We start from the raw sequence: 27,875 nt of genomic DNA, 5'->3' as shown, positions 1-27,875 counted from the left end.
TCTAAATATTCCTTTATATGTGGTTCAGAGTTCTGGGACCATCCCCTGAGCCTGCTTGGTCGGGTATTCTGTGTTGTTGTTGGCAGAGCTCTCTGTTACACATCCACCCGATCCGCCATCTTGTTTGTTCTCCTCCTGGATATGTTCTTTTTGATGATGAATACAACACCATTCCTCTTCAACTTGTCATTACCGGCATAGTAAACCATATGGTTGTCAGATTCAAAATGGCCAATACCAGTCCATTTCAGCTCACTAATGCTAAAGATATCGATGTTTATGTGTTCCATTTCATTTTTGACAACTTCCAATTCCCAAATTCATAGTTCGTACATTCCATATTCTGATTTTCAATGGATGTTTACAGCGGTTTCTCTTCATTGTGACCCATCAGCAAATGAGCTTTACTCCATTTGCTTTATCATGGTCAGCTCTACTTTGAGGAGGCAGCTCTTTCTCAGTCGCAATTTGAGTGCCTTCCAACCTGAGGGGCTCATTTTCCGGCACTATATCTGACAGCGTTTCTCTGCTATTCATAAGGTTTTCAGTGACTAAATATTCGGAAGTAATTCGTCACTGTTTCTTCTTAGTCTCTCTTTGTCTGGAAGCTCATCTGAAACCTGTCCATCATGGGTGACTCTGCTGGTATTTAAAATACCGGTGGCATAGCTTTCAGAATCATAGCAACTCACAAGCCACCACAGTACGACAAACTGAGAACCCTCCGGGGGTGGGGGTGGGGTGTCCATTCGCTCAGGCCTCCCCTCTAGTCATCAGAATGGAGGTGCGTAGACAGCAAGAGACCAATGAACAGATACAAAAAAAAATTTCCACACCTGTATCTCCGTTGTTCTGTCAGGCGTTCGTGGTTGTTCTGATCATTCCCCACCTTGGTCTCTCCCAAATAGGGGCTCCGGGAGTAGCTGAGTGTCTTGAATTAGAAAGCAATGGATTTCTTGATTCTGTTATAAATTCCCCTAGCTGTAAGCCTTCCAAGGTTCTAAATATTCCTTCATATATGGTTCAGAGTTCTAGCACCCTGCCTTGAGCCTGCTTGGTCCGGTATTCTGTGTTGTTTCTGATGGAGCTCCTCACTGCATGTGTACCCAATCTGCCATCTTAGATGAATACAAAATGAATATAAAATGTAGAGCATATTAAATCCTTTTTATGTATGTTTCTAGTGCTGCTCATTTAGTGTCTCCATGTTATTTCTATCATGAGGTCTCCAGCATCATTTCTATCACTAAGTACATATTTTCCATCTACTGATTCTTCCTCTTTGTTTCCAGTCTTTGCATTCCAATCACTGGTAATCATCAATACATCTTGAGTGATATTTGTTTGATCAATTTCAGACTGAAGAAGTTGGTAGAATCCTTCAATTTCATCACGACTAGCTTTAGTAATTGGTACATATATTTGAGTAATAGTGATATTAACTGATCTTCCTTGTAGGTGCATGGATATTACCCTATCACAGATAGCATTATACTTCAAGATAGATCTTGAAATGCTCGTTTTGATGACAAATGTCATGCCATTCCTCTTCAATTTGTCATTTCAAGGATAGTCATCCATGTGATTTTCGGATTCAGAATGACCAATACCAATCCATTACAGCTCGCTAACACCTAGGATATTGATGTTTATGTGTTCAATTTCATTTTGAAAATTTCCAATTTTCCTAGATTCATACTTTGTGCATTCCACGTTCCAATGATTAATGTATTTTGCAGCTATTTCCCTAGGGGTTGGAACTGGCTTGACGGCACATAACAACAGTAACATATTGTGGCTTGCCATCAAGTCTGTTCTGATTCATGACAAACTAGAACTCCCCAATAGTGTTTCCTCGGCTGTGATCTTTACAGGAGCAGATCGTCAGGTCTTTCCTCCCTGCAGAGCCACTGGTTGGATTTGAACCATTGACCTTTTGATTAACAGCTGAGTGCTTAACGATTGCACCCCCTGGGTTCCTTCTTCTTGTTGTTAGATGCTATCCAGTTGGCTTTAACTCATAGCAACATGATGCACAACGGAAGAAACACTGCCTGGTCTTGTGCCATCCTCCTAATTGTCATGTCTGTGCCAATATCACAGCCACTGTGTCAGTCATCTCGTTGGGGTCTTCTCTCTTTCACTGACCCTCCATTTTACCAAGCAGGGACTTGTCCCTCCTAATAACATGTCCAAAGTGCTTGAGACAGAGTCTCACCATCCTCTTTTCAGAGGGGCATTCTGGTTGTACTTCTAAAACACAGATTTTGTTTGTTCTTTTTGAAATTCATGGTACTTTCAGTATTCTTCTCCAACACCATATTTCAAATGCATCAATTCTTCTTTGGTCTTGTCTTCCTTAATCATTGTCCAGCTTTCACATGTACATGAGACGATAGAAAATATTATGACTTGTGTCCGGCACACCTTAGTCCTCAAAATGACTCAGAGGACTTTCGCAGCAGATTTACCCAATACAATACGTCATTTGAATTCTTGACTGCTGCTTCCATGAGCATTTATTGTGGATACAAGTAAAATGAAATCCTTGGCAACTTCAGCCTTTGTTTACCATGATGTTGTTAATTGGTCCAGTTGTGAGGACTTTTGTTTTCTTTACATTGAGTTTTAATTCATACAGAAATTTATCTTCTATTTTGATCTTCATCAGTAAATGCTTCAAGCCCTCTTCAATTTCAGCAAACAAAGTTGTGTCATCTGTGTACTGAAGCTTGTTAATGAACCTTCCTTTAATCTTGATGTTGTTTTCTTTATATAGTCCAGCTTCTTGGATTATTTGCTCAGTATACAGATTAAGTATAGTGAAAGGATATAACTTTGATGCACACTTTTCCTGATTTTAAACTGTGTAGTATCCTCTTGTTCCATTTGAATGACTGAAACAAGTTTATGTACAGGTTCTTCATGAGCACAGTGAAGTGTTCTGAAATTCCCATTTGTTGAAATGTTAGCCATAGTTTGTTATGATCCACAGAGCTGAATGTCCTTGCATAAAGTACAAATAAATGCCTTTCAAGTATTGTCTGCTTTTAGCCAAGATCCATGTGGCATCAGCAATGATAGTCTTCCTTCCCTATACTTTCTGACTCTAGCTAGAATTTCTGACAACTCCCTGTCTATATGTGGCTGCAACTGTTTTTAAAATGATCTTCCGCAAAATTTTACTTGCATGTGAAATTAATGACACTGTTCAATGATTTCCACATTCTGTTGGGTCACTTTTCTTTGGAATAGGCACAAATAGATATGTTTCAGTCAGTTGGCCAGGCAGCTGTCTTTCAAATTTCTTGGCATAGACTAATGAGTGCTTCCAGTGTTCAACCAAATTGTTGACACATTTCAGTTGATAGTCCATCAATTCCTGGAGCTGATGTCTTCTGTACAGCTTGGACTTTTTCCTTCATTACCATCAGTTCTTGATCATAGCTACCACCTGAAATGGTTGAACATTGACCGTTTCTTTTTGGTACAGTGGCTCTGTGTATTCCTTCCATCTTGTTTTGATGCTTTCTGCATCATTCAATATTTTGCCACCGAATTCTTCAATGTTGCAAGTCAAGGCTTGAATTTTTCTTCAGTTCTTTCTGCTTTAAAAATGCAGAGCATGGTTCTTCTCTTTTGGTTTTTGAACACCAGTTCTCTGCATATTTCATTAAAATGCTTTACTTTGTCTCCTAGAGCTGCTCTTTGAAATTTTCTGTTTAGCTCATTGCCTCATCATTTCTTCCAGTTGCTTAAGCTATACTCTCTGTTTAAGAGCAATTTCACAGTCTCTTCAGATATCCACTTTGGTCTTCTCTTTCTTTTCTATCTTTTTAATGATCTTTTGTTTTCTTTATATATAAGGTTCTCAATGTCATCCCCAAACTTGTCTGGTCTTTGGTCATTGTTGTTACCCTATATGTTCAATGTGTGTCAAATCTGTTCTTGAGATGGTCTCTAAATTCAGGGGAATATACTTAAGGTCATACTTTGGGTCTCATGGACTTGTTTTAATTTTCTTTAGCGTCACCTGAACTTGTATGTGAGTTATTGATGATCTGTTCCACAACTATCTCCTGGCCTTGTTTTGGCTGATGGTATTGAGATTCTTCACTGTTTCTTTCCACAGATGTTTGATTCCTGTGTATTCCTTCTGGTGAGGTTCACTTATACAGTCACGGATTATGTTATTGAGAGAAAAAAAAATATTTACAATGAAGTCATTGGTTTTAGCAAATTTCTGTCATGCTATCTCCAGCAGCATCTCCATCAAAAGTACCATATTTTCCAACTACGAATCTTTCCTCCTTGTTTCCAACGTTCACATTCCACTCACAGTAATTATCAACTCATCTTGATTGTATGTTTGATCATATTCAAACTGAAGAAGTTGGTAGAATTCTTCAATTTTCTCATTGGTAGTTGATGCATAAACTTGAATAATAGTTGCATTAACTGGTCTTTCAGGTTGTTGTTCTTAAGTGCTGTTAAGCAACCCTGTATAAGGTTTCCAAGGAGCTACTGATGGGTTTGAACCGCTGACCTGACAGTTAGCTGTCCAGTGCTTATCCTATAGTGCCACACCAGGATTTATACTTCTTAGGAGCTTAGTGGTTATGGGACAGACTACTAACCTCAAGGTCAGCAGGAGAAAGATGAGGCTTTCTGCTCCTGTAATGATTATCAATCTTGAAAACCTTATGCAGAGTCTCTATGAGTTGAGACTAACTTCATGGCACACCACCACCACCAGTAGACAGACATATAGATATTATTTTATCACATATAGCATTGATCTTCAAGATAGATCTTGAATTTTTTAAATAAATTCTTCTTGAATTTGTCCCTCCTGACATCATAAACTATATGATTATCTGATTCAAATTGGCCAATACCAACCAGTCCACTTCAGCTTGCTAATGCCTAGCATAAGGAGCTCTGTCAGCGTAGTGTTATAAGTCAGGCTGCTCACCTCAAAGTCAGCAGTTTGAAACTACCAGCCATTCTATGGGACAAAGATGAAGCTTTCTGCTTCTGTAAATCCTAAGATTTACAGCCTTGGAAACCCTGTACTGGGTTGCTATGAGTGGGAACCGACTCCATGGCACATAACCACCACCACCACCAATGCCTAGCATATCGACGTTTATGTGTTTCGCTTCATTTTCCCTCCTAGGGCTTCTTGTTGTTGTTATTAAGTGCCATAGAGTCAGTTCCAACTCAGTGACCGAGGGTTTCTGAGGAGTGATGGGTGGATTTGAACCACCAACCTTGCCGTTCAAAATGATATTGCAGTCGAGTGCTTATCCTACAGCACCACACTAGTACACCCAGGGTTTCATAAGGCTCATTAAAATAGAATTGATATCCATTGTGCTTAGTGACACAGCAAAACATGCTATATTGCAATAATGCAATGAACCAGCTGGTAAGCATTGACAACTCTACATTGCATACGTCTCTGCAACTTTATTGCTCTAAAATTCTACCATCAGGATGTTTGTGGTGTGAGACTTAGTTTTTAAAGCACTTGATTAATCCTGTCTGCATAACATGATGGGGCCAACAGTGATGTACCTATTTCTTTCATTCCTATACAGGATTATGGTTTTGTCAAGATACCCAATTGTGAAATCGGAGCACCACCTGCTTCCGTCACCAGAGGGCGAGATTGCACCAGCCATAACCCTGACTGTTCGCATCGCAGACCAGCTGGTGGATTTTGTTGTGACACACTTTGGAAATTACGAGTGGGTTTCCTTAACCTTTCTATCATTACACAAATGCCAAGAAATATAATTAGCACACTGCTTTGATTTCCATGAAGCAACCTAATTTTTTCCTATTTTTTTTTCTTCCATCTAAAAGTTTTCCCTTATGCTGTATATTCTCTGCATTCTAAGAACTGCCTGAATCTCAGACTATGTCTATGCCTGACTTTAAGGAAACTAGGCTGAGGGAAGTTAAACAATTTGTCCAACTAAGATTACACTGCTAGGGAGTCAGTAAACCAAAACCATACAGCTTGCAAGTGCTTGGAACCACATAGCTGTTAACTGCAAGGTTGGCAGTTCAAGTCCACCCTCAGGTTCCTTGGAAAAAAGGGCTGGGGTGATCTAGTTCCAAAAAAGCAGCCTTTGAAGACTCTACGGAGCAAAGCTCTACCCTGACACACTTAAGGTCACTGTGAGTTGTCATATTATTTTTATTTTATTGTCTCAAGATTGAGAAGTCTCACATAAAATTGTACCTAAGAAACATTTGAATCTATTCTAACCCCTTTTTCCTTTGCTTTTTCCTCTCATTCCTTTTAACTCTCTTAGCCATCCCTACAGTGTGAAGAATAACTGAAAATAGAAAACAGAGAGAAGTCAGTCCTGGGAATGTGCTCAGAAAAGAGGAGGAGAGGATATCTTTTCCTAGCTCTCTATTAAAGCTCTCTGATTTATTCTATATCCTCTACTTGCTTTCTTACTCACATTTGATTTAGCCATAACAATGACCACAAAAGTAGCAACAGTCATAGCTAACCAACATTGATGGAGGAGCTGTAGCTTCAGAGAGGGGAGCAGTGTGGTTTAATGGTTAAGAGCAATATGGGTCTAGAATCCCACAATTTAATTTGAATTCTAATCTTCTCAGTAGCTGTGTATCTTTCACGAAACCATTTAACGTCCTTGAGCCTCCACGTCCTTACCTGTTAGTCAGAGGCAATAATCTTATCTATCTGATAGGCAGATAAGATAATTAATTGAGAGTGTAGGAAAAGTATATGAGTACAGTAAGTGTCACCAATCGTCTGTCAATTTGTCGTACTGTGGTGGCTTGCTTGTTGCTTTGATGCTAGAAGCTATGTCACCAGTATTTTAAATACCAGCAGGAGTCACCTACAGTGGACAGGTTTCAGCTGAGATTACAGACTAAGACAGACTTGGAAGAAGGAGTGATGGACTACTTCCAAATATTTAGTCAATGAACATCCAGAAAATCTTTATGAATAGCAGTGGAACACTGTCAGATAGCATCAGAATATTAAATATTGAAACGTGATAAAAAGCACCAGAATATTGTCATATGTAGTCCTGGAAAATGAGACCCTTGAGTTGGAAGGCACTCAAAATGTGACTGGGGAAGAGCTGCCTCCTCAAAGAGTTGACTTTGAAAATACAAATGGAGTAGCTTTTGGTACGTTCATTTGCTGATGGAGCACAGCTCAAAATAAAGACAAACAGCTGAAAATATCAATGAATAATCAGGATATGGAATGTATGAAGTATGAATCTAGGAAAATTGGAAGTTGTCAAAAATGAAATGGAATGCATAAACATCAATATCCTAGTCATTCGTGAGCTGAAATGGACAAGTATTGGCCATTTTGAATCTGACGGTCACATAGTTTACTATGCCAGGAATGACAAATTGAAGAGGAATTGTGTCACATTCATTATAAAAAGAACATTTCAAAGAAGACCAGTTAATACCACTGTTAGCCAAATTTATGTACCAACCGCGAAAACCAATGATGATGAAATAGAAGAGTTCTACCAACTTCCTCAGTCTGAAATTGATCAAACATGCAATCAAGATTTATTGGTAATTACTGGTGATTAGAATGCAATGGTTGGGGGAAAAAAAGGAAGGATAAGTCATTGGAAAATATGGCCTTGGTGATAGAAATGATGCTGGAGATTGAATGATAGAGTTTTGCAAGACCAATGATTTGTTCATTGCAAATACATTTTTTTAAGCAATATAAAAGATGGCTATACACATGGACCTTGCCAGGAAGTATACACAGAAATCAAATTGACTACATCTGTGGGAAGAGGCATTGGAAAAGCCACAAATGATCAGCCAAAACAAGGCCAGGGGCAGACTGTGGAACAAATTATCAATTGCTCATATGCAAGATCAGGCTGAAGATGAAGAAAATTAAAATAAGTCCACAAGAGCTAAAATAGGACCTTGAATATATCCCACCTAAATTTAGAGATCATCTCAAGAACAGATTTGATGCATTAGACACTACTGACCAAAGACTAGAAAACTTGTGGGATGACACCAAGAACATCATACAGGAAGAAAGCAAAAGGTCATTAAAAAGACAAGAAAGAAGGAAAAGACCAAAATGAATGTTAGAAGAGACTCTGAAACTTCCTTTCTAGTGCAGATATAGTAAAGTAAAGATATGGAAGAAATGAGGAGTCAAAAGAGCTGAACAGAATTTTTCAAAGGTCAGCTCTAGTAGAAAAAGTTAAATATTATAATGAAATGCACAAAGACCTAGCGTTAGGAACCCAAAAGGGAAGAACACACTCAGCATTTCTTAGGCTGAAAGAACTGAGGAAAAATTCAAACTTCGACTTGCAATATTGAAGGATTTTATGGGCAGAATGGAGTCCTGGTGTGATAATGTGGGAAAATGCATAGGCTGCAAGGTCAGTTTCAACTAGAAGGTTGGTGGTTGAAACTCACCAGCCACTCCTCAGAAACCCTATACATTGTCATTGTAAGATGGAACTGACTCTGTGGCACTTAACAAGTTAACATGGACAAAATATTGAATGATACAGAAAGCATCAAAAGAAGGTGGAAAAAATACACAGAGTCACTGTACCAAAAAGAAATGGATGATGTTCTACCATTTTGAGATGTTTGTTGTTGTTGTTGTTAGGTGCCATTGAATCAGTACCAACTCATAGTGACTGTGCACAACAGAAGGAAACACTACCTGGTCCTGGGCCAGTCTCACAATTGTTGCCATTCTTGAGCCCATTGATACTGCCACTTTGCCAATCCATGTCAGGGAGTCTTCTCTGACCCTCCACCTTACCAAACATGATATCCTTCTCCAGTGACTGGTCCCTCCTGACAATATGTCTGAAATATAAGAGACAAAGTCTGGCCATCCTGGCCTCCAAGGAGCACAGCACTCTAGCTGCACTTCTTCCAACACAGATCTGTTTGTTCTTTCAGCAGCCCATGGTACTTTCAGTATTCTCCTCCAACACCATAACTCAAATGCATCCGGCCTTCCACGATCTTCCTTATTCATTGTCCAGCTTTCGCATCATATGAGGTTATTGAAAATACCATGGCTTAGGTCAAGTGTATCTTAGTCCTCAAGCTGACATCTTTGCTCTTCAACACTTTAAAAAGGTCTTGTGCAGCAGATTTGCCTAATGCAATATGTCATTTCTTGACTGCTGCTTTCATGAGTGTTGATGGTTGATCCAAGAAAAATGAAGTCTTTGACAACTTCAATCTTTTCACCATTGATGACAATGTTGTTTATTGGTCCAGTGGTGAGGATTTTTGTTTTATTTACATTGAGATGCAATCCATACCGAAGGCTGTGCACTTTGATCTTCATCAGTAAATATTTTAAGTCCTCTTCACTTTAGGTTAAGAGACAACGGTACTGAAGGAAGAAGTCCAATGTGCACTGAAGTCATTGGCAAAGAACACAGCTCCAGTAATTGATGGGATACAAATTGAAATTTTTCAACATACTGATACAGCACTAGAGCCACTCATTCATCTATGCCAAGACATTTGGAAGATAGCTACCTGGACAACAGATGAGAAGAATTCACATTTGTACCCATTCCAAAGGGAGGTGAGACCCACTGCAATGCAGAAATCATCAGATAATATCATTAATAGCACATGCAAGTAAAAGTTTGCTGAAGATAATTCAAAAACGGCTTAAACTGTACACTGATAGGTAAGTGCCAGAGATTCAAGCTGGATTCAGATGAGGACGTGGAATGAGGGACATTATTACTCATATCAGATAGATCTTTGCTGGATGCAGAGAATACTGGAAAGATATTTACATTTGCTTTATTGACTGAGCTAAGGCTTTTGAATGTGTGAATCATGGCAAGCTATGGACAATATTGTGGAGAATGAGTATTCTGTAACACTTAATTGTGCTCATGAGGAATCTGTACATGGACCAAGAGGCAGCCATTAGAACAGAACAAGGGAACACAGAATAGTTTAAAATTAGGAAAGATGTGTGCCAGCATTGTATTCTGTCATCACACTTATTCAATCTGTATGCTGAGCAAATAATCCAAGAAGCTGGATTATAAAAAGAAAAACATGGCATCGGGATTAGAGGAAGACTCATTAACAACCTTTGATATGCAGATGATACAACCTTGCATGCTGAAAGTGAAGAGGACTTAAAATATTTACTTATAAAGATCAAAGACCACAGCCTTCAGTATGGGTTGTACCTCAATGTAAAGAAAACAAAAGTCTTCACCACTGGACCAATAAATAATATCATGATAAATGATGAAAAGATTGAAGTTGTCAAAGACATCATTTTGCTTGTATTCACCATCAGAACTCATGGAAACAGCAGTCAAGAAATCAAATGACATATTACATTAGCAATTTTGCTGCACAAGATCTCTTCCAAGTGTTCAAGAGTAAATAAAGATGTCAGTTTGTGTGCCTGACCCAAGCCATGGTATATTCAGTAATTTCATATGAATGTCAAAGTTGGACAGCGAATAAGGAAGACTGTAGAGGAGTGTATTTGTGTTATTTTGTTGAAGAAGAATATTAACAGTACCATGGACTGCCTGAAGAACAAACAAATCTGTGTGTAGGAGGAAGTATAGCCAGAATGTTCCTTAGAAGACATGATCATAGCCAGACTTTGTCTCTCACACTTTGGACATGATTATCAGGAGAGAGCAGTTCCTGGAGAACGATGGTCAGTGAAAAGAGGGAGATCCCTAGCAAGATGTATGGACACTGTGGCAGCACAATGAAGTCAGGCTTAACAATTGTGAGGATGGTGCGGGAGCAGGCAGTGCTTGCTCTGTGTGTGTAAAGTCGCTATGAGTCCAAAGTTACTTGATGGCACCTAACAACAAGAACAACACAGTAAGTGCTCAAGTAATACTGGCCATTATTATTCAACAAAATCAGTCTACTCTAAATATAAAGTGGATTCCCTGGAGAGTGTAAACAGTGAATCACTTCACTGCTAACTGAAATGTTATTCAGAGGTCCCTCAGGAGAAAGGCCTGGTGAGCTACTTCTGAAAAATCAGCCATTAAGAACCCTGCAAAGCAGAGTTCTACTCGGAAATACCTGGGGATCCCATAAGTCAGAGTTAACTGATTGAATGGCAACTGCGTTTTGTTTTTTAAAAGCATAAAATGTCTCTTAGAAAGTTTTAAAGTATTTGTTAGCATGAATTAAATATTTTCTACATCACAGGCACACTGGGGACAGTCTTTGTCCTTAAGGAGTCACCCCTCTGTCACTTCTTGGAAGTACAAGCTTTGAACACTGCTGTATGTTGTTGTTACATGCGATGGAATCAGTTTCAACTCCTAGCGACCCTGTATAATGTTTCTGAGGCTTTCAATCTTTTGTAGGAAGAGAAATCCTCATCTTTCTCCTAAGGAGTGGCTGGTGAGTTCAAACCACCAATCTTGTGGTTCACAGTCCAGTACTTATCCTATGGAGCCACTGTGTTGTATGGTGGTGGTGGTGGTGGTATGCTGTGGAGTCAGTTCCAACTCATAGTGACCCTGCATAGGGTTTCCACAGGTGTAAATCTTTACAGGAGCAGAAAGCCACTTTTTCACGTGGAACAGCTGGTAGTTTTGAACTGCTGACCTTGAGGTTAGCAGCCCAGCTCATAACAACTACACTACCAGAGCTCCTGTGTTGTATACATTTTCAATAAGTGACAGAACAAAGTTAATGACACTGCCATCGAGTCAATTCCATCTCATTGCAACCCTGTATAGGGTTTAGCATTGTTAAGTGTCAACAAGTCACTTCCAACTCATAGCAACACTGTATAGGGTTTTTGAGGAGTGACTGGTGGGTTTGGACTACTGACCTTTCAGTTAGCCCACCAGTGCTCTATCCTACAGCACCACATCAAAGTGAAATTGTTGTTAGGTGTTGTCGAGTCAGTTCTGACAATTAGTGAGCCTGTATAGGATTTCTGAGGAGCAGTTGATAGGTTTGAACCACTGATCATCTTGTAGTTAGAAGTCCAGTGCTAATCCTACAGCACCACACCAGGGTAGGATTGTTGTTGTTGTTAGGTGTTATTGAGTCAGTTCTGACTCCTCATGACCCTGTATAGGATTTCTAAGGAGCCACAGATAGGTTTGAAGCTTTCAGTTAACAGTCCAATGCTTATCCTATAGTGCCATACCAGGGCTCACTAGAAGAAAGTTAGCACCTCGAATGATCTGTGAAGTCATCGTTGCATATTTTTTGTTTGCTACAATATACTAGACATAAAAACTTTTACTGTGAATAAATACTTAGGGATTTCATTTCCAGTGATTATGGCACACAAATGCAAAAGCATATTAGGAAATGAATTACAAACTACTTGTGCATGTTATGAGCTGACGGAACAAAACTTTGTAAATTACTGACTATGCAAATATCTCTTTTACAATCAGTAAGTAGGAAATAGCAGCACTTCATAGGAGTCATTTAGGTAAATACCAGATGTAAAATTGATATTATTTTATGTAATTTACTGAGCCCACTATTTAAAAAATGATTGTGGTAAAATATGTAGAGGAAAACATTTACCATTTTAATCATTTGTAAGTCTACAATCAGTGATATTAATGATATTCACCATATTATGCAACCTTCATCACTGTTTATTCCCAAAGCCATTATTTTTTGAAATCTATAACATGTGCTATGAATAAAGAGGAAAAAGCTCAGAACCGGTAGCCTGGAAGCCTGAGTTCTAGTTTTGCTTCTATTGTAAGATAAGCTGGGTGAATACCAGTTTTCTCAACTCTGAAAATGGCATAACACTTCTCTTTTCCAGTCCACGTTATAGGATTTTGGTGCTGATCTGATATTAACAGATAAGGAACCATAAAGCCTTCGCACTCTGTTTCTCTGTCTTTCTTCCTCACGTATATACATATACTTTTTATTATCACTAGATAACATTTATCTCCTAAGAAAATGTAAACCCAGATTCACAGATTATTTTCTAGTAACACATTGCTAAAATATGTTTGAATGAAAACACCTTCTGGGTTGCAGTGGCTTTTAAAATTTCTAGACCTAGATTTGAATCCTACTTCCATATATTAGGAGCCTTGGATGATGGCCAGAAGGTTGGCGGTTCAAAACCTCTAGCTACTCCGCAGGAGAAAGGTGTGGCAGTATGACCTATAGGATCCCTATGAGTTGACATCAACTTGATGACACTGGGTTTGGTTTGGTTTGGGGTCCATGCATCAGAAGAAACTGAACTCACTGCAGATCTAATAATGAGACTACTTATAAAAATGTTGGAAGGGTCAAAATGAACAATTGAGATGTTGAGGTATTCAGACATTAGCATCAGTAGGGAGTCATTAACACCCTTAGCTCTAAAGGGACAAGCAGAGAAGATAGTGTTTCCGGAGCCCAGTGAAGTCTGGAACCAAGGAAGACGAGCCACTTGGCAAGAGGAAGACAACTACTTGCTAGAGATTCAGCCATAAAGGAAGGAAGAACTGGGAAATACATATCCCAAGTTTGCTCTTCTCGCACCTTTACATCTGACGGTGCCTCCAGTTGACCAAACCCAATTGGAAACCAGCAGACAAGGGAGCCTACAAGATGAACTCTTCAGAGGTCCGCTTCCCGGGCTACAGGGAAGGTCAGAGAATGATCTGTGCAGGAGAGATGGATAATAACCACAGACAGTGACTTAACCTTGTTAAACAAGTAGAGCTTATGCCTACCACTCAGTGATGTGAGAACTCAGTTATCAAATAGCACAGTACCTCACAGATGGTAGGTGTTTGAAATGGTCACTCGTTTACTCATCTATTTCCTGTTGTTGTTGTTGTTAGGTGCCATTGACTCTGTACCGACCCATAGCGACCTTATGCACAGCAGAATGAAACACTGGCTGATCCTGAGCCAACCTCATTACTGTTGGCATACTTGAGTCCATCGTTGCTGCCACTTGGCCAATCCATCTCACTGGGGTTCTTCCTCTTTTTCTCTAACCCTCCACCTTACCAAACATGATATCCTTCTCCAGTGACTGGTCCCTCCTGACAATATGTCCAAAGTATGAGTGACAAATTTTGGCCATCTTGGCCTCCAAGGAGCACTCTGGCTGCACTTCTTCCAAAATGGATCTATTGGTTCTTTTGGCAGCCCATGGCACTTTCAATATTCTTTTCCAACACCATAACTCAAAGCCATCAATTCTTCTAAGTCTTCTTTATTCACTATCCAGCTTTCACATTCATATGAAGTTATTAAAAACACCATGGCTTGGGTCAGGTGCACCTTAGTCCTCAAACTGATATATTTGCTCTTCAACACTTCTAAAAGGTCTTGCGCAGCAGATTTGCTTAATGCAATACATCGTTTGATTTCTTGACTGCTGCTTACTTGAGTGTTGATAGTTGATTTCCTGAGACATCTTTTAATAATATTCAGCTCTGTATATATACTTATCCAAACTTCGCCCTGACTTCAGATTCCGTCACATTGAGGTCTCTCTTATCTTCTGAGTCCATGGTGGTCTACTTTCATCTTCCTTTGAACTTTTTCTGTTTCTTTTTAAGATACCTGTGTTCGTGCTGTGAATCAGAAACATCTCAAAGGCAGTGGGTTTGATTTTCTTGATTTATGAAGTCCTGGTGTGGCGCTGTGGGATAAAACACTGGACCACAATGTTCGCACGAGGTCGGTGGTTCAAACTCACCAGCTGTTCCTTGGATACCCTATACTAGGTTGCTGTGAGTTGGAACCAACTTGACGGCACTTAAAAACAATTAAGTATTTGCCTCAGCTCCACTCCTTGTTCTTCTCTTTATCTGCTGTATGTACATTGGAGGGAGCGATATTTCTCAGATGCCTTTGTCTTCAGATTTCTGGGTAGGTTAACCAATAAGACACCAGTGGAAGCTGGAGGTATAATGAGGAGAAAAGCCAGGGTGTTTCTTATCCTTTCTGTGCTTCCTCTGATGTTCTGGCAGCAGCGGAGGCACTTCTGTGGGTCCATCTCCTCCTTACCTGGCCCCAGCTCATTTTGGGGCAGCTTCTTTACACTCTTCTCCCGCCAGTCAGTGCTGGCAGTATCACCCTCTCCTGCTGTCCCTCCAGCCCTACAACTAGTACTGGTTTCCAGCTGTTGCTCACCTCTGGTGAACTTACTGACCTCTGTTTAGCTTTCCATTATCACCTTTGCTAAATCCACTGTGTTGGAAATACTAGAAATGTTTCGGTTTTAATGACTGGATCATGTCAAATGTGTCCTATTTTACCAAACAAACTGATGTTGTCGTTAAAGTTGTTGCTAAGTGCTGTTGAGTTGGTTCTGACTCATGGCGACCCTGTATAGGGTTTCCGAGGAGTAGCTGGTGGTTCAAACTGACGGCATGGTCCAGTGCGTTATCCTGAAGCACCAGACCAGCACTTCCTAGCTTGATGTACCAGCCTAATTATCTTAGTTATACTGTTATGGTGTTTCATTGTTGTTGTTGTTATTGTTGCTAAGTGCCATCGAGTCAGCTCCGACTCATAGTGACTCTGTACAGAACTTCTGAGGAACGGCTGGTGGGTTTGAACCATCAACCTTTTGGTTAACAATCCAGTGCTTATCCTACAGCACCACACCAGGTTTTTGCTGTTGTTAAATGCCGTCGAGTGGTTTTGACTCAGAGCAACCCTGTATAGGGTTTACAAGGAGCAGCTGTGGATTTGAACTGCCAACCTTACAGGTCAAACCACACTTGTGGTCCAGTGCTTATCCCACAGTGCCACACCAGGACAAGATCTGATTTTGTTGCTATTGTTGTTGTTGTTAAGTGCCATTGAGTCGGTTCTGACTCATAGTAACCATGTATAGGATTTCTGAGGAGTAGCTAGTGGTTTGAACTGCAGACCTTGAGAGTAGCCATCCAGTGCTTTACCTTTAGCGCCACACCAGGACTCCAAATTAACAATGATTATTTCCAGCCAATGAATACACCATTTATAAATGTGATATTATTTTGTGAAGTAGTTATTGTCGTTAACTGCCGTCAAGTCGGTTCCAACCCATACCCACCCTGCGTAGGGTTTTCAAGAAGCGGCTGGTAAGCTTCAACCGCCGACTTTGCAGTCCAACAAATTAACTCACAGAACCACACCAGGACTCCTTGAAGTAGTTATTAGTGGATCCATTTTTCAGAAAAAGAAACTGAGGTCAAGGATCTTGGCTGAAAGCAGAGCATACCAGAAAGATGTTTAAAGGTGTCATTTTAAGCAAGTTTGTAACTGTTAAGTGTCATGGAGTCGGATCCAACTCAGACTTTCTGAGGCTTTAAATCACTGAGGGCATAGAAAGCTTCATCTTTCTTCCAGAGTAGCTGGTGGGCTTGAACCACAGACCTTATGGTTCGCAATGTTTATCATCTGGAGCCATTGTGCTCCCACTGAAATCATTAGGGGAAATAATAGACATAAGGAAACAGCTTTCCCTTAAAAACCCAAACCAAACCAACAAACTTTATGAAACCGTGGATATACATGCCATTGTGTTGACCCAATGGATCCTTGAAAGTTTTTTATGACAATGCTGTTTTAAAAAGACACTTGAATCAACTTGACCCCAAATGATGTGTGAGAAGGATTGTATTATTCTCAGTCAAAAGTGTGTCAGCCTACTTAGTTGAAATGCTGTATCTCTGAGGTTTTGTTCATTTGCATAACATTAAAGCGTTTGCCCAAGTAGGAATTAGTATGGCTTTGTATACTATTTGAAGATTTTCTTTGGGAACTTAGGTGCCTAAAACTTTTGTAAAGTTGGTTTACAAAGATAATTTTTTATTTACAAAGATAATTTTAAGAAACTAATTGAAGAGGTCAGTTGTTGCATTTTTTTTGTTTTTTAGAGATGACCTGGACAGGAAACTTCAGGCAATTGCTGTGTCAAAGCTACTGAAAAATAGCGCTCATCAAGTGATATTTCTGGGCTATATCACCTCAGCCCCTGGGTCCAGAGATTATCTACAGCTGATTGAGTATGGAAATGTGAAGGTAACACAATCTTAATGGAATTTCAGATTTCTTAAGTCAAACGCTTCTTTTTCATAATTAAAAAACAAAAAACTAATTCTACCCTTTAATGAATGTCCTAGCTCTGTCTATTGCTGTGGAGCAAACCACCACGAAACATATTGACTTGAAACAAAAGCAATCATTTATTTGCTCACAAATTTATAACTTGGACAGATGTAGCAGAGCCCTGGTGGCATAAATGGTTGAGCGCTTGACTGCTCACCAAAAGGTTGTGAATTTGAATCCACCCAATAGCTCCCTGGAAGAAAGAACTCGGCAATCTGCTTCCGTCAATATTATAGCCAAGACACTCCTATGGGGCAGTTCTGCTCTGTCACATGGGATTCATGTGAGTCAACATGGACTCTGCTGCACTCAACAACAGTAGAGGTAGTACATATTTGTCCCATGCAATGTCTATGAGGTGACTCAACTGGAGCCTGGAGGGTCCACTGTCAGATGACTTGAATGGCTGGCAAATTGGTACTGGCTTCTGAGTAAGAGCTTAGCTAAGGCTTTGGGCAGGAAACCTTGTTTCCTTGTTATGAGCTGTTTGGGCTTTCACCCTATATGACAGTTGAATTCTAAGAGTGTGTGTGTATCAAGAAAACCAGATTGAAATTGTGTAGACTTGTATGGCCTTGTAAGCCACATAGCATTAATACCGTCATAGTAGCAAGTCTGTCCAAAATCAAAAGGAAGACACATAAAACCTACCTCTCGATGGGCAGTGTCTCAAAGTCACATTATATGAATAGCATATGGGATGATGGGATGTGAGACATTGCTGTGGCCATACAACCTGCCACGTTATGAGAATAATGATATTGTTTAGTGAAAGATAAGAAATGCAGTGTGACGCAGAAAGGTCAGCTAGACAGGACCTTACCAAATGACACTGATTTTGTCCAAAACCTTTGAGTCTATCAATGTTCTTGGGTATAATCATGCTTTGGGAAGCTGACACACACATCAAGTCCTCAGGAGAGGGACAGATACACACACATCAAGTCCTCAGGAGAGGGGTTCCTGCCCTCCACGGGGGTCGTGGGACATGAGTGAATACGCGGAAACGTCAGGTGAAGAAATGAATGAATACAACTCTAGAGGCTTTTCAACTAGCTGTTGCTGTCCGGCTATGCTCTCTAGCTTCTGCCCTTGCTTCTGCTTCCTGTTCTCTTTGCTGTCTGCCCTCTGCTCTCTGCTGTCTGTTCTCTGCCTTCTCCCTCCTGCTCTCTTCTTCTTCCTCCTAGCTCTGCCTTCCTTGGCTCTGTCTCTACTTCTTTCTGCTTTCTTTCTTTCTTCCTTCTGCCACTTCTCTGCCTTCCTCTGCCTTCTGCTAGCCCAGCCCAGCAAGTCTTTATTTTTTATACTTAAAATTACACAGTACATGCATTGACACTTTTATCATTTCTTGAATTATTACACAGTTAGTCACAACATTCTTGCACTTGGTCATTAGACAGCCTTAACAAGAATACTTCTATGATGTTCATGTTCTTTTCCAGTATGAGATAAAACGGTTTCTTCTTGTTTCTACTAAAAGACTATAAACTTCTATCCTATATAATGTGCTATTATCTTCATCATAAAGATATTCATTAAATCACTTAAGAGCTATGTGGCATAAAGCCCAACCTGGCTACTTGCTGCAAGAAGTGTAGATTATAAAGTCAAAACTATTCTTCACTTAAGTTCATTATTGTCTACTTATTTATGCAGGTGTTTGTATGTAGGGGTTTGAGAATTCTAGCTAGTGACTGAATGTGGTGAGGCCTATGGGGGTAGGTCAGCTTGACTCTAAATGCTATCTGCTTTTGTGGCCCCACAATTTCTATGGAAAAGGAGTAATTTACACAATTTCTCTTTGTATTCAATCCACCAAGGCTGAAAGCAATTGCTGCTAAGCTAGTTTTTCCTAAGGTTGTAGACTCATAGTGAAAGCTGAGAATATTGCCAAATTATATATTTTTACAAGTAAATTCAGGGCTAACTTGAAGGGAAGATAGGGGTCAGCTTTTGAGAATCATATGCCGTGCATAATGTCTCTCCTCTTAGTGCGGCCTTGCCAAGCACCCAGAGTTAAGCGCTTCCCGCACACTAGAATTCCAAATACAATCATTTGCAATGAGACATAGTTTTTCTGTTTAGTTAAGCCTTGTATAGATATTTTTATCTTTTTCATTTTGCTTTTGACCTCATGTCTTCAGCTAATATCTGCAGTGATAAAATTTTATTCATCTTATGTAGATTTTAAGACGTTGTTGTTAAGTGCCGTTGAGTTGGTTCTGATTCATAGTAACACTGTATAGGGTTTCCCAGGCACGGCTGGTGGATTCGAACCACTGATCCTGTGGTTTGAACCAATCTTGCAGTCTAGTGCTTCATCCCACAGCACCACACCAGGACTCCAGAGCATAACATTATTTACCAAGTGCTTGAAGAGACAATGGTGCAAGAGAATATAGTGTGATAAAGATTTTCTAAACGTGACACAAAATGTTGTTGTTGTTGAGTGCTGCTGAGTCAGTTCTGACTCACAGTGACCCCTGTATAGGGTTTCCAAGGAGATGCTGATGGGTTTGAATTGCAGATCTTGTGGTTCAAACTGACCTTGCAGTCCATTGTTTTATTCTACAGTGCCACACCAGGACTCACAAAATAACAGCGGCTTCAATAAGATAAAAGTTTATTTCTTTATATAGAAGACTAGGTGGGTGATTCAGCATAGCTCTGTCACTCTGTGGTGTCAGGAATATATGCTCCTTCTATTTGTGATTCCAGTTTACAGCATCTGTGTCCCCAAGTTTGCCTCATGGTCCAAAATGGCGGCAACTCAGTTCTAGTTAACAAAATAGAGGAAAAGATACAGATGAGACCATGAACAAGTTATCTCCAAAGGCAAGTCCCAGGAAGCTGACCCCTAATTCTTCTTTCATTTCATTAACTGGAACACAGTCTTAAGGTCACACCTTGTACAGGAAGTTGAAAGAGGTAATATTTAATCTTGGTGGCCATATAACCAGCTCAACATACTAAAACTTTGGAAGAAGGGCAAGGCCGATTTTAGGAAACACGAGTAGCTTAGTCTGCCACAGTGGGTAAGCAGAAAGTGGAGTCAATGTGGACTACTGGTTTTGGACTTTGGTCAAAGCGTTTATGATGCTAACATTTACTATTGTGGTGGTGAGTATTGTGTGTCATGGTGTCGATTCTGAGGGGTTAATCTTTATGGGAGCACAAAGTCTCATCTTTTTCCCTTAGAGCAACCAGTGGATTCAAACTGCTGACCTAGTGGTTAGCAGTCCAATGTGAAATATACAAAGGAAGAAGAGTTTTGAAGGGAAATGATGAGTTCAGCTTGGCCTGAGTTTGAGGCATCAATTAATGGAATTCGTCCGGTAGGCAGTTGAGCATGTGGGTTTGGAATTGAGAAGATTGATGAGGACTACAGATATAGATTTAGGGAACTGAAGCATGTAGCTCATCATTGAAATAGATGAGATTGCTTATGGAGTTAGAGAAGGGCAAATAAGAAGGCCAAAGAAAAACCCGATTAAAGCCACCTTGAATGCAGCGTAGGAGTGATGGGTGAGGGAAGAGAAGGAAGATTCTCTCAGGAAAAGAGATTAAGGCCAGTGAGAAAACTAAGACAAAATCCTGGAGCCTGAGGAGCCATAGAGACATCAGTTATTGAAATCTCAAACTGCTGTGGCTTACCACAGTGTAGGTGTTACTATCTTCCATGATTCAGTGGGTTGATTTGACAGTTCCCTGTTCACTTATACAATGAGCTCATGGCCCCATAGTGGCTAGAGGATCTAAGATGGCCCTACTCACTCATCTAGGGTCTGGGTGCCCTCACTAACCTAGCCAGGGCTGTATTTATCAGGCTGTATGACCTTGGGACCAGTTACTGACCTTTCTGGGCTTCAATCTCCCACATGTGTAATGTGGTAGTAGTGCTATCTATCTCTTGCATTACTGTGGTGTGGCTGAGGATCAATTATAAGGTTTGTAAAGCCCCCATACATGGAACACACTCAATAACTGGTAGCTACATATATGTCTTATGTGTGTCTGACTATATGCATCAAGTCCAATAAAATAAATGTGAGTGGAAGTAAATGGTTTAGAAATTACAAAAGAATGTTAGACAAGATGTGATTTGGCAAGTCTGGGGGAAATTTCATCATACTAAAGGAGGACTCTCTCACATTACATATACTTATGTAGAAGGGATTCAAATGGTATTAGGCAAGATGACTTCAATTTGATTTTAATAATCCTTTGTTGCTTTCTACCATCACTGTCAGAAGCTGTGTCGAGATTAGCAGTCAGTCTTCACACAGTGTTTTCTATTAAGAAGTTTATGAATACAGAGAGGAATTTGTATCACAAATGCTTGGATGAACAGGGTTCTTTTTCTCTTTAAGTAATGGTTACTTAAATTCCATAGTCTTAAAATTTGATAGCATCTTTTTAGAACCTAATAAAATAAAATGATAGTTAAACAGATTCATAGGTTATTATGCCCAGCATATATAGCTGAATGACTAAATTTTTATATCTGCCGGAAGCAAAGCAGAGCCATACTTCTTTTGTTTATTAGTGTTGTTTATTATCCTCTTAATTTTTAACTTAGTTTTTTAAACCCATTATATTTTTTCACGTATAGGAAAGGTATACTAGTATGTGTGCATGCTACTGACAATAAAGTGTCTACCACCAAGCTTAAGGAAAAAATGAGAGATAAGTAAATTTTGGTGTAATTTTTTAGAGACTTAAAAATGTTTTTAAATGAATTTTAATAGTAAATCTCAGGAATTACAAAAAGTCCAGTATATCTTAATTAATAGGACTCTTTAAAGAGAAAAATTGAGAATTCTGCCTTCAGTATGTTGTTACTATTGTTAAATACTCTAGAGTTGGTTCTGGTTCATAGCAACCCTGTATACGGTTTCCAAGGAGTGGCTGGTGAGTTTGAACCACCGAGCTTGTGGTACAAAATGACCTTGCAGTCCAGTGCTTATCCTACAGCTTTTACTCTTGGTATAGCAGCTTGTATTCATGGTGTGGCACTTTAGGGTGATCCCTGAACTGCTAGCCAAAAGGTTGGTGGTTCAAACTCACCAGCCACTCCTCAGAAGCCCTATACAGGATCACTATGAGTCAGAACCAACTTGATGGCATTTAACAACAACAACAATGCCTAGGATATTGATCTTTATGCGAGTGCTGTGGCTTCGTAGGATAATCACTGGACTTGCAGCCACCAGGTCGGTGGTTCAAGCCCACCAGCCAATCCATGGGGAAAAAATGAGGCTTTCTGCTCCCCCAAAATTTAACAGCCTGAGAAACCCTATACAGGGTCACTAAGAGTCGGAACCGACTCTACAGAGCTTAACAACAGCAATAACACATTACAGTGAGAAATAATAATACTAATGTGTATCTGCTCTCCTTCTCTGGTGAAAAATAACCTAGATCTCAAGTTTTCACCATTAAAAAAAAGTCATGATTTCTCCCCAAATGTGTTTATTTCCATGACTGAATTTAACAAGCACATACTGAGCACCTGCTGAACAGCAGGCATCCTGCTAAGCACCAGAGAGATAAAAGTGATTAAGCATCCCTCTGCTGAGGAAGGACAAGGTGGAGACACAGGAACAAATCACTAGCAGAACGGCATAGCTGCTGTACGTAGCGAATTACAAAGGACAACAAATAAAGAGGCGGTAAATTCTGCTGGGGCTGAAGGTCTTGGAAAGCTGCAGGGAACCAGAACATTTATTGTAATCAATAATTTACCCGCCCAACTCCTGCTCTAGAACCACCTTCAACTTGTTATTCCTACCATGTCTAGTATAGTAGCTAGACTGGCACATAGTAGGTGCTCAAGAAATATCTGTAGAATGAGCTTTAAATGAGGAGCAAATCCAGGCAGAGAAAATAGCATGCATATTTATCACTGCAGCTTACACATGTTCTTGGCAATTCAGAATTTATGTTTGTTTTTTATGGTTTAAGCATTCTCTCCTTTGCTTTTCACTAGGATATTGACAGCACAGATCTTGACCGATGGTGTGAATACATCATGTATCGAGGGCTGATCAGGTGAGCACAGGTGTTTGATTGTTTTCTTTTTAATCTTTTATTACTGTGATCTTCTAGGTCTCTCCTAGCAGGAAAAAAAAATGTTATGAAAGCAATTAATTTTGTTACTGTTTATAAACACTGCTTTGACTAGTTAAGCAGCTTAAAAAATGTTTTTTAAGCATGGATTAATAATTTAAGAAGGAATAACCCTTCATTCATTCATTTGACAAGTGTTTATTAAATGCTTATTATGTGTCAGACATTAACTTGAATGGTGTGGATATAACAGGAACAAAACAAAATCCTTTGTTATCATAGTGCTTACATTGCAATGGAAGGAGATGGAAAACAGCAAGGATAAATCATGGACTCTGACAGGCAGTGGTGAGCAAGCTAGGCAAGGAGAAAGGGATGTGCTGGAGTTTCTATGATATGTGATAGGGGGTGAATCCCTCTGAGGGGGTGATGTTTGGGCAGCAGTCTGGATGAAAGGAGATAGTTAACCTGTGTATATCTTGGGGGACAACAAGCACAAAGTTTTGTGAAAGGAGTGTGATGTTTTTGAGTGTGGCTGGAGTGGAAGGGAGAAAGGTAAGGAGGTGCAGATTGTGTTGGCAGTGGATTGAGTCGCAGGTCCCTGTTCATCTAGGGATCTGAAGTCAGTGGAGAGAACGTGCTGCAATCGGGGACCTTCCCTGGAGTCCCCAGAGCCTCCTCCTGTAGGACAAAATCTGACCTTTATTACCTTCCAAAATCTGACCTGGGAACTCAGGTGTGGACTTCTAGGATGGACTTCTCCAGGCCTTAGCCCCTTATCCATACACAGCAGCTCAGCAGCCAGAGGTGTCTTAATCTTGTCAGCTGAAGGATAGGGACTGGTGGTTGATCCGACCATCCCTTAAAAAACAAAACACGATTGCTATCAAGTTGGTTCCGACTCATGGCAACCCCGTGTATTGATGAACAGCACTGTGCTCCATAAGCCTGCCAGTGGCTGTGGTCTTTGGGAAGTGGATCACCAGGCTGTTCTTATGAAACACCACTTATTGGATTCAGATCCCTAACTGTTCAGTTAGGAGCCATGTGCTTAGCTATTTATGCCCCTCCTGGACGCCTCATCCAGTGGGTACCAGAGCTGACCAATTATAAGGAACAGTCCAGTGAAGTTAAACTTTAGGTGCTCTTGCTCTGTACCCTTATTTGTCATTCAGCAAGCATTGATCAGACATGGCATGTATATGGGAAGTACCCAGGGGAAGGCAGTAACATACCGGGATTTCTACACTGGAGGAATGAGAATAAGCATAGTAAACAATTCCATGATGCTGTAGTTTAGGTGAGGAGTCCTACAGGAAAAACACAGAGCAATGTAAGAAGCATTAGGAGTAGGAAGATAGGGGTGCAATTGTAAATAGGGAGTTGGGTGGGTCATACCAGAAAATGATCATTTGGACCGAGATCTGAAGGAGTGAGCCGTGCAGTTATCTGGGAGAAGACTCATCCAGGTAGAGGACTGAGATAGTGCAAAAGCCCTGTTCCAGCAGTGTGGTATGGTCAAGGACAAGTAAAGCTAGTGGGTTGGATTGTATTGTGTGTGTTTAGGGTGTGTGGTGAGGGGGTGTGGTGAGGGACAGAGGTATGAGATAGAAAAGGTAAGGGGCAGTGTGTGGGCAAGGAGGGAAGGGGGCAAACCTCGTATGGTTCCACCCATCCTTGTTGAGAACTTTAGATATTACTCTGAGTAAAATGGTGATATGTTTTGGTTCCTATACAACCCCCTCCACCTTTTGTCTGTCAGTTTGTCATACTGTGATGGCTTGTGTTTGTAATATTGTGATGCTGGAAGCTATGCTACAGATATTTTAAATACCAGCAGGGTAACCCATGATTGACAGGTTTCAGTTGAACTTCCAGACAAACAAAGACTAGAAAAAAGGAGAGACAGACTACTTCCAAATATTTAGTCACTGAAAACCTTATGAATAGCAATGGAAAACTGTCAGCACCAGACTATTGAAACATGATGAAGACTACCAGAATATAGTGGCAGAAGATGAGCCTGTCAGGTTGAAAGGCACTCAAAATATGATAGGGGAAGAGTTGCCTCCTCAAAGTAGAGTTGACCATGATGACACGAATGGAGTATAGACTTCAGCACCTTCATTTGCTGGTTGGGCACAACTCAAAATGAAGAGAAACAACTGTAAACATCCATTAATAATTGGGACATGGAATATACAAAGTATGAATCTATTGGAAGTTATCAAAAATGAAATGGAATGCATAAATATCAACATAGCATTGTGGTTAGGAGTCGGGATGCTAACCTTAAGGTTAGCAGTTTGAAACTACCAGAGGTTCCACAGGAGAAAGATTTGCAGGCTCAGAAACCCTATACAAGGTCGCTATGAGTCGGAAATGACTCCACAGCTCACAACCACCAACCACCACCACCAGGCATCAGTGAGCAAAAATGGATTATAAGTCATATGGCTTACAATGCCAGGAATGACAAACTGAAAAGGAAACGTGTTGCATTCATCATCAAAAAGAACATAACAAGATCTGTCTTGAAGTACAACACTGTGATAGGATAATATCCATTCCTCTACAAGGAAAACCAGTTAATACACAATTATTCAAATTTACACACCAACCACTAAAGCCAGTGATGATGAAATTGAAGAAGAGTATGCCATCAGGATTGGGGGAAGACTCGTTGAGAGCTTGAGATATGCAGACGACACAACCTTGTTGCTGAAAGTACAGAGGACTTAAAATACTTAGCGATGAAGATCAAAGACCACAGTGTTTCATATGAGTTGAACCTTAATGTAAAGAAAACAAAAATCCTCACCACTGGACCAATAAATAACATCCATACAAATGGAGAAAAGATTGAAATTGTCAAAGACTTCATTTTTCTTGGTTCCACCACCAATACTCATGCCAAGAAACCAAACACTGTACTATTGCATAAGGCAAATCTGCTGCACAAGACCTCTTTAAAATTTTCAAGTGTAAAGCTGTCAGTTTGAGAATAAAAATGTGCCTGACCCAAGCCATGATCTTTTCAATAGCTTCATATGACTGTGAAAGTTGGACAATAAATAAGGAAGACTGTAAAAGAATCAATGCATTTGAGTTGTGGTGTTGGAGAAGAATATTAGAGGTAATATGGACTGCCAGAAGAGCAAACAAATCTGTGTTGGGAAAAGTACAACCAGAATGCTCCTGAGAAGTCAGGATGGCCAGGCTTCGTCTCTCATATTTCTGGCATGATGTCAGGAGGGGCCAGTCCCTGGAGAAGGACATCATACAAATGAGAATGTAGAGACAGCAAGAAAGAGGGAGACCCTCAACGAGATGGATTGTCACAGTGGCAGCAGTAATGATGGGCTTAAGTGTAGCTGCAATTGTGACCATTGTGCAGGATCGGTCAGTGTTTCATTCTGTTTACATAGGGTCACTATGGTGGTGGTGGTGGTGGTTATGTGCTGTGGAGTGGGTTCCGACTCATAGTGACTCTGTACAGGGTTTCCGAAGCTGTAAATCTTTATGGGAGCAGAAAGCCTCATCTTTCTCCCACGGAACCACTGGTAGTTTCGAACTGCTGACCTTGAGATTCATAATCCCAATTCATAACCACTATGCTACCAGAGCTCCTTAGGGTTACTATGGTCAGAACCTACTCAATGGCACCTAACAAGAAGCCCAAGACCTGCATTACCTCGCCTCGAGAATGGGTGGCATGGTTAAATATGAATATAAACAGAAATTTATGAGCTTGGTGACACAGTGGAGTAAACATTGAGCTGGTAAACAACATGGTCGGTGATTCAAATTCACCAGCTGATCCTCAGGAGAAGCTGTGACTATCTGTTCCTGCCGTGATTTATGGTCTCAGCATCCCCAAGGATCATTTATACTCTTTCCTATAGGATCCCTGTGTGTCAGAATCAACTCGATGGCAGTGAGTTTGGTTTTGGTTTGGTATTTATATGTATGTATATATAAAATCAGAAGGAGCTCTGGTAGCGTAGTGGTTACGAACCGGGCTGCTAACCTCAGGGTCAGCAGTTCGAAACTACCATCTGTTCTGCGGGAGAAAGATGAGGCTTTCTGCTCCTGTAAAGATTTACAACCTTGGAAACCCTGTACAGGGTCGCTATGAGTCGGAACCAACTCCACGGCACATACAACAACAACAACATATATAAAAAATCAGAGTCCTGGTGTCTTGCTATAGGATAAGCACTGGTCTGAAAGGGCGGCTTGAACTGCAAGGTAAGCAGTTCAAACCCACTAGCCACTCCTTTGAAAGTCTATTCAGGGTAACTATGAATTGGAATTGACTTCATGGCACTTATCAACAACAGTATATACATATATTGAGTATGGTGGCTCCGTATGATAAGCACTGGACTGCAAACCACAAAGTTGACAATTGAGGATATTTCCATTCTATACTCTGCTGTTACGCTCAGTACACTGACCAAGAAAAAGTTCAAAAGTCAGCCATCAGCTAGAAAATTGATGCTTACAGTTTTCTGGGATTTTCACAGGCCAGTATTGAAACTCTATCAGGAAAAAGTTTCAACAATCAACAGTGCTCATTATAAGGAGCTGCTTACTGAAGATCTGAAACCTAAACTTCAGATTAAACACAGAAGACTGCTATCCAAAGGGTGTTG

The 27,875-nt window shown here is 40.3% G+C and overlaps 1 protein-coding gene across 1 annotated transcript in view; it reads left to right on the top strand.

The window, feature by feature from the left end:
* The window catches only part of CWH43 (cell wall biogenesis 43 C-terminal homolog (S. cerevisiae)), a 108,529-nt gene that overhangs the window by 64,736 nt on the left and 15,918 nt on the right, over positions 1–27,875 (top strand). Inside the window, exons 9-11 of the mRNA XM_006872687.1 lie at positions 5,604–5,753; positions 16,917–17,061; positions 23,138–23,199. Of these exons, the coding sequence (XP_006872749.1) occupies positions 5,604–5,753; positions 16,917–17,061; positions 23,138–23,199 (357 nt within the window). The remainder of the gene's footprint in view (positions 1–5,603; positions 5,754–16,916; positions 17,062–23,137; positions 23,200–27,875) is intronic.

Source organism: Chrysochloris asiatica, unplaced genomic scaffold (assembly GCF_000296735.1).
Source record: "Chrysochloris asiatica unplaced genomic scaffold, ChrAsi1.0 scaffold00209, whole genome shotgun sequence".
Lineage (NCBI taxonomy): Eukaryota > Metazoa > Chordata > Mammalia > Afrosoricida > Chrysochloridae > Chrysochloris > Chrysochloris asiatica.
The sequence above is the reverse complement of the archived record's forward strand: the minus strand, read 5'-3'. Positions and strand labels throughout refer to the sequence as shown.